This window comes from Frankliniella occidentalis, unplaced genomic scaffold, assembly GCF_000697945.3.
Source record: "Frankliniella occidentalis isolate FOCC.00 unplaced genomic scaffold, Focc_3.1 Scaffold123, whole genome shotgun sequence".
NCBI lineage: Eukaryota > Metazoa > Arthropoda > Insecta > Thysanoptera > Thripidae > Frankliniella > Frankliniella occidentalis.
In genome coordinates, this window is record NW_026267250.1 from 58,685 (window position 1) to 70,644 (window position 11,960).

The window sequence follows — 11,960 nt, forward strand, 5'->3', positions numbered from 1 at the left end:
TTGCAGTTGTCGTCCTCCAGGCGATGGGCACCGGCGGTTTCGACAGCCTTATTATTCTCCTCGGCGTCCTATTTGACAGCGAGCCCAACCCCAAGCTTATTTCTAGGCGCAAGCAGACTGTGTTTCTTGTCTTCCTGTGGACCATCTTCTGTATGCACTTCAACTCGGGTTATCGCGCCAGCCTCTCCATGGCCTTTATCAATCACATCAGCAAGCCTGGGCCCAGCAGCTTCCGAGAAGTCAAGGTGAGACCGGGAGACCGAGTTATAGCTCAAACTCGTGCCCATTCTGACACCCCTGTCGCCTCTGTTCGCAGAGGGTCGGGTTCCTGTTTGGCATAGCCAGTTACCTGCTACAGGAGGACAACCAGGGCACGCGAGAGATCGGCCCACGACTTGAGACCTGCAACAGCTTCAGAAACTGTTCCGCGGAAATTAAGAGTGACCCGGAGAATATGGGCCTCGTCATGTCGGAAGTCTCAATGTGGTACGTTTAAACGTTGTGAAATTCACATGAAATAGTTTATACCATGGACTTTGCGTCTGGCAGGTATTCGACGCCGCGTTATTTCGTTGACGACCAACTCAAGAGCCTTCTCAAAAGAAGCGAGAGCCTGGCTACGTTCTTCATCAGTTTTTTAATCCACAAGAGCTCACCTCTTCGGAGGCCCCTCGACGACGCACTGACAAAGACGCGCGAGTTTGGGATCAACATCAAGGCGTTCATCGACATAGAGAGGAACCTGACACGAATTGTAAAGCCACAGGCCTCTCCACACAGATAAAGTGTTTAACTAGCGTGCACATACACGCGCTCAACACTATGTTGCACACTTTCAAGTGTTTGACTGGGTATTTGAATAATATAACGTGTTTTACAGTAAAGTTGAACATTTCAAAGTGTTCCACACCAGGGTTGGCTATGAAGCTTTCGGCACATTAAAGTGTTCAATTTTTTTTTGTTGAACACTTCGAAGTATTCAAATATCCTTTCAAACACTTAAGTAATTGTTAAACACGTGCATGTGCACGCCAGTTTAACAATTTATTTATCAGTGCACATGGGGAAGGCATGACCTTGTATTTTTTGATTTTGGTAAGACGAGTGTCCAGCACCATTTTACGGTCTGCAGATGGCGAGGAATTACCGCGAGCGCCTTCGCACGGTCGACCGCAATGGCTTCTTTCTGGTATTCGGCGTCTGCGGTCTCCTTTTCGCTGGCCTTGCCCTAGCCGCGCTGGTTTTCTGCGGGGAGCTGGTGCATCACAGGCTAAGCCAGTCCGCTCCCTGGTCGGCACTGGTCCGCAGGCTGCTGGCTGGACGAGTATATCTGCAATGAACACATCCGACGCGTCACACACTCTAATACTCTAGATGACCGTGGAGTGAAATTTGATTAATTTTCATTAAATTGTAAACTGAACAACTGACAATCAACTACGCAAAGAACAAAAAATCAAAAGACGACTAACATTTTCACACGAATTTGCCAACTGAATTCAACAAACTAAAGTGTTTCTTCAGTTTAGGCGGATGTATAATTTACTTTTTTTAGGGGTTCGTTTTGCAGTTTACGCGAAGTGTTGACGTTTTTAAGGGAGGGGAATGGTGATAAAGGTAGGTTCCCTGCATCTGCCTGTCTTTGCTGTGGGGCATGCTAGCTAATGAAGTAGTAGGTGCTGGCACAGCGGGGTGGGCGGTGCTGCTGAGTCCGCACGGCCAGCGGGTGGCCAGGCCAGGCGGCGGTCTCTCGACTTGAGTACGTGTTTCTGCTGTTGCTCCACGCGCTCTTCACTCCAGCGTCGCTGAAGCCGTGCAGGCTGGAGCGCCTAGCTGTAGCCGAGCTGGGGCTGATGTAGCTGAGTTTGCAGCGGAGCTGGAGCCGATGTGGGTGGAGCTGCAGCGAATCTGTGGGGTGGGGGAGCTAGCGAGGAAGTGCGTCATGTGTCGATTTTTTTTTTTTTCGAGCATCAGCGGGGGCGGCAGAGCGCCCTTTGTGTGCGGCGGCCCTCCACTTCCGGGGGCGGGGGCTGGAGGGGCACGCTAAATTCAAATGGCGGCGGCCGTTATGTGGTCCGGAGTAGATAAATCTACCGGAGGCTGCTGTGCTGCGCGGCGTTGTACTCCTTGGGATACAGCTGCTGGGGGGGATTAGGCGGGGCCGTCTAATCCCTGGGGATTGAGGCGCACCCCAGAGATGTATGTGCGCGGTCCTCACCGGGCGGGGCGTAACAGGGCAGACTAGACCGTCTGCTGCTGCTGCTGGGAGCGGTTGGCTGGATCTTGGGAACCGCAGACCGATCCGCAGAAACCGATCTCCAGGGAGGAACCCTCTGGTCTGCACGGCCAACGGTAATGGCGCGTTTGAGCTCACGCCGCGGCTCCGGCAGTGGGCGGCAGCGGACACTTGGAGTTAGTGTATGTGGGTACGGCAGAGAGTGGGCGCCCGCACTGCTTTCGGTCTCGATGGTTCGCGGTTAATGCTTTGTCACACGCTAGTGGGGGTGAAATTCACGTTACTACTATGTTTTACTTTTACAATGCAAACGATTTTCACATGTGTTCGGCGACGAAGCTCAGTGTTCTTAAGTGCCTAACTTTTCTCTTGTCTCAAGTCTGGAGTACGTATATAAGGAGACCGGGTCCAACGCGTTGTTATTGAGAGAGCACACGCTGCTGGACGGGGAGCGGAGCTTCAGTCGGACTTATTGTGCAGTCCGGCCTTCCGGCCTCTCGACACACCACACAGTGTGCGGTCACTGCAGCAGCGCAAAGTTACTCGGCGCAGAAACTTTTGTTTGTTTGCGTGCCGCGCTAGTCGGTATGCGCCCGCCGACAGTGATTGCGCCCATTTGTCTCCCCGCACTCTCGTTAGCCACATGCTGGTCCCCTCCCCTCTCCCCGGACCCGCTGTTCAATCACATACTGGGCGGCATAGCCGGTCCCCGTCTAATGGCGCCCAGCTCATCTTTCTAACAGCATCAATCAATTATTTTTTTAAATCGTAATATCTGGCCATCCATTATCGCTTTTGTTTTCAGGGTGAGCATTAGCATTGAGAAATACCTGTCAAGGTTACAGGAAAACGTACCAAGATGTGTGTTCTAGAGTTACAATTCGTAATACACTGCAACCGGGTAAATTAAAAGTATACTGTGTATATTGTTGTAAATCCACGAAGATTTTTTTCACAGTTCGTTTTTGAGAACAGTTTGCCAGCAGAGTACACACTCCGGAGCAGTGTTTCGTTGGGACCGACGTGAGAAACGGCCTGAAGGGAGGCGAGGCCCAGCGGCCCCCATAGCAGCGGTGTGCAGGGTGCAGTCTGGGTGTGATTGCAGCACTCTCCCCCAATCCTTCTCTTTAACTTTTACCCCCGCCGCCCTTCGCTTCCTGCCGGCCGCTTCCCCCACGTTAGGAGGGTCATCGCTGGCCGTAAAGGAGCTGACTGCCACCTGACCCCCTCCTCCCCGCCCTCCCTCTGCCCTCCGCCTAACCGCCCCCGTGATGATGGTCGTTTTGAGAAATGGGCAGCGTGTTGCTAGACGGATGTGGAGAGTTCCACCGCGGCTCGGCGCGGCCGCCGCCTAAGTCCAAGGGGAAGGAGGAGCCGGAGGAAAATGGCGTGCAAAAAGTCCGTAAAAATTTGGGAAATCGTTGTCAGGGAGGAAGGGGGAAAGAAGGGGCCCGGCGTGTGGGTGGGCAGACAGACGACGGACCGCCAGACTGGCGGCTGGGAGACTCTTGGGACGCTGCCAGGTGGCGTGGCGAGGCGGGGAGAACTTACCTTGAGCCTGAGCAGAAGATAAAGGGAACGAGCATCAGGTAACTACCGCGCGCTGCTGGTCGAGTCCTCCATGAAGGCAGGCCGCAGCTGACCAGACTCCTCGGACTCGCTCCTTCTCCGCCCCCTTGTTCCCGGCCGCTGCGCGTGTGTACGTGTGAGTGCCGGGGGTTAATTCGCTCTCGCCCCGCTCGGTCAGTTATCCGCCTGATTGGGGGCGAGTCTAGTGGCGCTCGCGCCGTGTGCCCTCTTCCCCTGAGAGTGCGAGCGAGAGGAGGGGAGGGGGAAGGGGGAGCGGAGAGAGCGCGCGCAGCAAGGTGAGATGGTTGGTGCTGACCCACGGGTGCGATAACTGGATTACGGGGCTCCTCTTGCCAATCCTGGCCTGGCGGCCCTGGAGAAGTGTCCAGGGTCGTCCAGTAAATCAAGCCGTGTGTGGGGCATCGCTGGCTCGGCGCTCGGCCTGGGCCAGCACTCGGCCTCCTCCTGCAGCAGTACGGCGGCGGTGGTGTGGCCCTGGGCATACAATGTGGAGCAGCAGCCGCGTGCATGCCGCTCACTGCTGCTGCCGCTGGACTTTGCGTGGGCCATCCGTATGCAGCCGCCGGCGGTCCGGTCCCTTTGGATATGAAAACACCATACTCGTTGGCTCGGAATGCTTCCCGAGGGCTTCCGGGTGCGGCTGGAGCAGAGCGGACCAGGGCATAGGGCCTTTGCAGCAGGGGAGGTGCTCGCACACGTCCCCTTCTCTCCTTATCTCTCACCTGAGCTCACCTGGTCCTGGCGGCCAGCCCGGCCGGCCTTATGTAAAGCACCGCGCGCGTCCGGATCGCGCAGCTCTGGCGTGGCTTCGGCTGCAGCGAGGCGGTGGCGATAACGCCCCTGCGGTCGGCGATGATTGTCCCATTGTGAGCAGAGCAGGGGCCGGAGCTGGGCGCGCGGCCGAGCGGACGCAGGAGCTGATTGAGCCTTTGATTGCGCTGCTGCTGATGCTGCTGCTGCGACTGCTGGCTGCTGCTGCTGCTGCTGCTTGGGTTCGGTTGTTTGTGGTGTCTGCACTGTGAGTGAGATTGGTAGGTAGAAGCGTTAGAGCGGGTGAGGGTGAGGCGAAAGAGAGAGATCAATGCCCAGTCCTTCCTTCGACATTAGACCTTGCTACTGGCATACTGTACTTTCTGGCAGAAATACATAGGCACGCGCATGCAGGGTAGCAGGCTGTGTTGCATATGGTGCAAAGCCGTGTTGTTGGGGAAACTAGACGACGGTTATGTGTACCGTCGATAACATGTGTTGGCATTCACCTCTGATGATTTATTCCATCATTGGCTTGTGATTGATTAATTCTAATATCGCGAAACACTCAGAGCACACTATTCTCTATCGTCCAATGGTAAAATACCTTGTCGTCCCCAGTTTGCGGTGCATCGTGTTTGATAGATGACTGCGCGAATAGGGCAATACGGGAGCGAGAGTTTTTGTTTTCTCGTTCGCCCCCCTGTGTTCACACCAGATTTGTGTTTTCGCTTCTGCTTTGTTTATTTTCGCTCTTGACGGTGCAGGCCCGTGATGAATGTCCCCACACGATGACAGGGGAAAGGAGAGGGGGGGGGGGCACCACCCGCCGCCGCTTTTTGTGTCGAGCGTTTTATCTCGGCCGGCGATTGTTTCCACGGCCCGCTGGACTGCGGCCGCACAGCGGCACAGTCATCTTGATAATTTGTCATGGCGGAGCTTCCCTGCGGCATTTTAGGGAAGTTTAAAAGGATGCGGGGGGAGGAGGGGGCAGCCGGGAGAGGAGAGTGGGGCGCGCGGCAACTTAAAAGTTTTAATCTGTGATTTAGCCGATGCGCGCAGGCTGACGAGGCATTCTATCTGGAGCTGACTGTGCGTCGTCTGGTTGAGATTTGTTGGTGGTGCCCCCGACGTGGTTGGTGATCTCGTTGGTGATGGTGTGGGTGGGACGAGGGGTGGGAGCACTTATCCCTCTCCCTCTTCTCCATCACGCCAAAGTGATGCTAGAAAGGCAGAAAGGGACATGCACACTGAAAATCCCATTTTACAAATGTCGCACACCTGCCTGCCTGTAGATGTGGGTATTAATTATCTCTTGCCTTGCTGTAGGTGCAGAACAACTTAATCACACCCCCTGAAGTAACAAATTTCTCAAAATTAAACAATCCAATAATTCAATGAATTATTCTCTACTGCATCCCCTTCCATGACGTGTGAAATCTAAAGCTGTCGCACATTGTGTGTGAATTAATTCCATCACCAGCAGGTGTTGCGGGTTCGTGCACTTTGTATTTCCAGTACACATTAGGGGAGGAAACAGGACTTGTTGGAGCCCGCGGCAGAGAGAGAGAGAGAGAAGGATGAAGAGGGGAAGGAAGAGCGACGACGAGAGGGACGAGGGTGGCGCGGCGGCGAGCTGGGGGGCGTGGTGGCTGCAGAGGGGCTGCTGTGGCAAGCCATCAGTTTCACTTTACAGGGGCGGGGGGCTGTGCCGGGGGCGTGCCGGGGCTGTGCACCGCGGCGTGGCCGGGCCGCGCGGGCGGCGGTGTCGCGGTGCCGCGTGCAGTGCCAACGCTAATTGCCTAATGATGGCATGACGCGCCGCGACGCCTCATATGGGGGGGTCGCATGATGGATCCACTGCGTTAAGAGGAGGCGGCAGTCTAACGACCTCCGGGCCTCTCTCTCTCCCTCTCCCTCCCTCTCTCTCTCTCACATACACACACACACACACACACACACACACACACACACACACACACACACGGGAAGGATAGGGTTGAGTCCTCATTGTCCATCTGTGGCCCCACAGCGGCTTAGCCATGCGTGGTTGCGTCGCTGGGATGGGGTGGTGGCGGTGGCTGGGCTCCGTGCTGCGCCCTCCGCTCCCCTCCTATGGTGGTCCCGATGGTGGTCCCGATGGTGGCCGCCCCTGAGCCTCTCATTATATGTTGGTCACCGTCTGTCTGTGCCGGGGCGGGGTGGTGGTGGTCCCCCCGTGCGGTGAATCCCTTTACACCGGAACCTTCCGAGATTCCAATGGTTTCCGGGCAAAATGTTAACGCTTTTGTGGGGAAGGCAACGGGCGCTGCGGGGCGATTGGCCCAGCTCGGTTGAATTACACCTTTATTCCCTCATGGACCAACGGATGTCTATGTTTCCTTTGGGGAATCTTCTCGTGGATCACATCAACGACCATTTGTTATCACCCGTCAAACTTGCCAAATCGTCACCTCGTTGACCATAAAAAGATCTGCTGATACCACATTGTGAAAAAACCGTTGGCGATGGTCTAAATTAAAATGCAATGTTTACAATCTCTCTCTCTTTTCTTCGAATCGCGAGTTTGCGTTTTTGTTCCAGCCTGGTGCTCTGCTGGTGGTTGCCTGGTGTTGGTAGCGTGCCGAGTCGTTTTGGCCGTTTTGAAATATTTTTTCGCTTTATCTCTCTACCTCGCTGTGCCAACCCATTTATGGCGTGGAAACGCAAACAGCAAAGGGGTGGGCGGTTCGAAAAGTGAAAATGTGGGTTGGGGGGGGGGGGGGAATTCCGCATAGCCACCGGCGTATAGTAGAGACCCTATGTAAATCGCTTATAAATTGTGTGCGTTTGGCATTGTCATGTAGAGCGATCGGGGGTGGGTGAGTTGTCCGCCCGACCAGCGACGACCACGCCCCGCCACGCCCCGCCGCACTGCTGCGCGCGCGACCTCGAACGCCCGGAGCAAGTTGTTGATGCCATTTCGATCTCCCCCACGGGATCTGGCTACTCCACTCCACGGCCTGCCGCCGCGGCGTGCAGCCCCGCCCCGCCCCGCTGGCCATTAGCGCGGAGGATCGATATATTTTATTTACGGCTCTATTTAATTCCGCATGCGCGCGTCGAAAAGCGTTTTAAAACCGACTAAGTGGCCCGTGTGTGTTGGTGTGTGTGAGGGGGTAGGTAGGGGCAGTGGCCGCCCGGAGCTGCTTTGCTGAGGAGCCCCCGGTGCCCCGGTGCCCCTGGTGGTCCTGGAGGGGGGGGGGGGAGGCGCACCCGTGCGTAGAATGCAGGACCATACCGGGGCCCTAGCCAGCCCAGGGCACTGGGCCCTCCGCCGCCCGGGGCGAGCCCAGGGCCCAGGGACTGTCAGGAGCGACGTTGAACCGTTTATTATCAGGTTCCTGGATCAGCTGCACGTATTCCTACTCGTGTGTGTGTGCACGTGTGTGTTTTCGTTTTAGTCGTGTGCACGGACGACGTGGACAGGGGCAGGTAAAAGCAGGGCAAAAGAAAAATGAAAATTGCGCAGAAAAGTAAGTTTTCCCGCGAATAACCTACACGTGACTCTCTGTACCCACGTCGAAAACGGGAGCTTAAGCTGATGTTTTCAGGAAGCCGGCTTGCTTACATTTCCTGACGGATTCCTAAAGAAAAAGGTTTGGTGAACATAAACACCATGCTTTTTGTTTTCGTTCAAGACGACAAATTCTTGCTTCGAAATTTTAGTTTTAAAAAAATGTGCGGTGTTTAACGCATTTTTTTCCTCTCACTTAATGTTTAAAATCGTTTTCACAAATGGTCATTTTGGAGGAATCGGTTATGTTTGCTCATCTTTGTCCGTGATTTCTATTGAAATTAATCAGCCCGGCATCATTGATTCAAAGAGCGCGTGGGTGTGTGTGTGCGCGCGCGCCTGTGTGTGTCTCTGTCTGGTCTGCGTGGCATGTTTGTGTTTTCCCAACAGGACGAATGGTTCGGCACTGATAATCCCCATTCATAAAACAGGCAGGCCGGTGCCGGTGGGTCCATACGTGCGCGCGCCGACAGCGCGTGTACAGTGAGTGGCGGGCCTGCCCGAGCTGATTCATGTGTCGTCGGGACAAGTGCAAATTTGTGGGCGCTCGCGCTATAAATTCAAAAGGGATAGAGGAGGATCGGGAGCAGCAGGGAGGGAAAAACAACAGCAAAAATCATTATTCATCGAGAATCAAAAGTGGCAGGAGCAGCCCACGGACCGGCCTGCTGCGAGTGAGGGCCGCGAAGATTAAACGGCTGTGTGTGCCGCCGAGCTGGCCAGCGATTATTGAAACTTTTGGGGCGGGAAATGTTTGAAATGTACCCGCCTGTCTGGTAATGCCTTTAGGGTGTCGTGTGACGCTCCCCCCATATTACGTGACCTTTCGGAGGGATACAAATATTGTGCGATCATTATGAGTCTACCGGACCTCAAAATATTGAAAACGCGAGGTACAAAAATATCATGTTGTCTATATCGACTATACAATTATGATCTAGATTCTTTTGAGCCCCCAAAATGTTTGCAACCCTTCATCCTTGCTAAAATTTACGTAGTGTGGGAAAGACCCTTACATGTTAGCTAAATCTTACAGGTTATTGTCAAATTTCGACTGTTTATAGTTCTTGTCTTGATGTGACTGTGCCGAAGTGGAAAGTCACACACGTGCAGTTTCCGCCAGCCTCTTGGCTCAGCAGACGCATCCTCTCCGGCGCCTTCTGTTCCTTTATCTCTTTCTGCCGTCGCTCTCCTGACGGCAGGCTGCATGTCTGCCGATAAAACGGGTTCCTTCTCGGCGGCGCGCAATGACTCGTTTTACATCCCTGTAACAAGGCGAAGCTGCTATGCTGGCGAATGTTTTGTATGTTTACGCCGACAGGCCGAGCCGGTCTGATGGAGTGTAATATGAACCCCCCTCTCTCCACCCCACCCCGCGCCCCGCTCGTCTCGACGGCTACATCGCCACACACGCTGTACAGTACAACTCTGACTCTTTCTCTCGTTCGCCGCATCTCTCTCTCTCTCTCTCTCTCTCTCTCTCTCCTACCCTCTTTCTCCCTCCCTCTCTCTCTCTCTCTCCCGCCGTGCTTCTTGGCGCTGACCGGGGCTCCGTAACGGGCGCAACGTAACGTTGCCCGCATCCATTTAGGAGGGAAGTAATGGTTGCCGAGCCATTTATTGCGGCCGCTGAAACACGGCAAGGCTCTCAAAATATGAGACTCTGCCGCGCGCTGCGCAGGGGTCATGTTTTATATGTACTTGAGCCTCATGAAAGGCGGGCCCATTTTTTTCTGTCTCTCTCTCTCTCCCCCTCCTCCTTCCCCTGTCCTTCCCTCTTCTACAGAAGACCGTCCGTCCGACCTGTCGCGACTGGGGTCTCCATAAGGGTGGCGCGCCCGTTGCCGTGGCAAAGACTTATTCCTCCCTGGGAACTTTGACGACGGCGCCATGACTCATGGACCGTGCGAAGTCTTCACGCGGGTGGGCGCTGTGGTGGTGTCGGGGTGCACGAGGCGACTATCTCAAGGGAGGTGGCCAAGGTGTGGCCTGCCGTTGCAGCCACATCATCCGTCCTCTATGGCCACTGGTTGAAAATGTAAAACGGAGCTGTTAAAACGAAGCTGCGTAGTAGTCTGACGACAGCCGAAACATCAGCTGGCCTCGCCTTGGCGTGGTCAATTGTCAGTTTTTAGACACGAAGTTGTCTTCTAGTTTTTTTTTTAAGATTTCCATCAATTTGATATGGCGCGCACTGCGTTCCTGTTACTCAATTATTATTTATATTATGTTTTGCGCCCTTAATGTGGCAGTAGTGTTGCGTTACCTAATGGCGCGGCTGAGTGGGGTGCGGCGGGGCGTGGCGGCGCGTGGCGGCCCCAGGGGAGCGGCGGCGGGGCGGGCCGACCGGAGCCCGCTACTAGCATGACAAAGCGGTGCACAAGAACACCTGCGCGTGCGTGCGCCCTTTGCCCTGTCCCCTGGGGGTTCAAACGCCCCACCAGAAGTAAAGCCGCGGGGGTCAGCCACCCCTGAAACGCTATTCCGCCGCGGAGCATAAGCCTTTTCGTTTCCGCGGTATGCTCCTTGATGGCGCCTTTAATGCTGCGCTGATGATGGACTGTGGGAGGAGCCGCAGTCGCCGCGCTCTGGACGCTTTCCGCTTGTCTTGTGTGGAGTAAGGATAAGGGGGAGGGTCTTCGTCGTCTAGTCTGAAGCTCAAATTTACGCACTGGAGAGGGTCCTCCCGGCAGCCCCCCGCAGAGGGCTGGGTGGCCCGCCCGCTGGGCGGGCGTCGGCCCACCCGGGCCCACCCGCCCGCCAACCAGGCCAGGCCACCCTGGCGCCTGCTCTTGGGGCCTCTGCTCACCTTTCTTGCCCCCCGGTAGTCCATTCGCCTCCCCATTGTCTGAACCCATTGAGTCCCCTGCCGGCCGACCGCATGCGGCAATACCAACTTAATAAGGAATGGAGCCGAGCATTGTATTCGTGCGCGCGTGTGTGTAGGTGTGTAGGTGTGTGCCTGGCGTCTAGAATACGGTGGAGGCGTGGCCCCCGGGAGTGTTCGGTACAGGAGGGTAAGTAGAAAGGGGAGCGGCGGGAGCAGCAGCAGGGTGGGTAGGGCAACTCCACGTGTCATTATTCGTCTCGTATACCGCTCACTCTTTTGAGGATTAAAGCGATAGCAAGTGAGAGACGGGGAGAGAGAGAGAGCGAGAGAGAGAGAGAGAGAGAGAGAGAGAGAGAGAGAACCTACCCGGCTCTGGCCGGTCCCGCCGAGCACATTCGCTTGTTTTATCACCGGGCGGGGCCGACGCCGTCCTCGCTGCAGCTCCTGGTGTGGATTTTGTCCCCGCGCGCCCGCCATCAAATCTCCACCTCTTGCTCCTCCTCGTAAATTGGCAACGCTCCTTGTGTTTATGGTGGCGGGGCCGGGGCTGCTTGCATGGTGTGTGCTCCTCCTGCCTGTTTACAACGCCAGCGAAGGTTATGTAGCTTTTTTTATTTTTCTTTATCTATGCATGCGCGAGGTGCCACGGGGGAGGAGGGGTGGGGAAAGGGAATGTGCAGGCGACAGCCTCAGCGAGGTACCTGTGCCACCACCCCGTCCCCCGGTACAGTACTGCCGTCTTGGAACGTGCCACTCGTGGGTACCACTCTCACTTGATTCCTCTCTCCATCACGTACGTAGAGAGACACATTTACACAAGAAATACATATACTCTGTAAATGACACGCGCTATTGCTGCTACCGCTGCTTCCCATGTGCCATATATAGTCGACTTATCCCTCCCCTCTTCCAGCTAATAGCTCATGTCGAAAGCACGATCTCTCTCTCTCTCTCTCTCCCTCTCCCTCTCTCTCTCTCTCTCTCTCTCTCTCTCTCTC

The 11,960-nt window shown here is 55.4% G+C and overlaps 1 protein-coding gene across 2 annotated transcripts in view; it reads left to right on the plus strand.

Annotated features, from left to right (window-relative positions):
• Positions 1-11,960, plus strand: part of LOC127750024 (uncharacterized) — a 32,841-nt gene that overhangs the window by 19,547 nt on the left and 1,334 nt on the right. Inside the window, exons 3-6 of one of the 2 annotated variants that reach the window (XM_052270425.1) lie at positions 7-245; positions 317-486; positions 550-754; positions 1,133-1,472. In XM_052270425.1, coding sequence (XP_052126385.1) covers positions 7-245; positions 317-486; positions 550-754; positions 1,133-1,339 — 821 coding nt within the window. In that variant the 3' untranslated portion in view covers positions 1,340-1,472. Of the gene's footprint in view, positions 1-6; positions 246-316; positions 487-549; positions 755-1,132; positions 1,473-11,960 lie in introns of those variants that run through there. The other variant, XM_052270424.1, reaches the window with a different exon arrangement.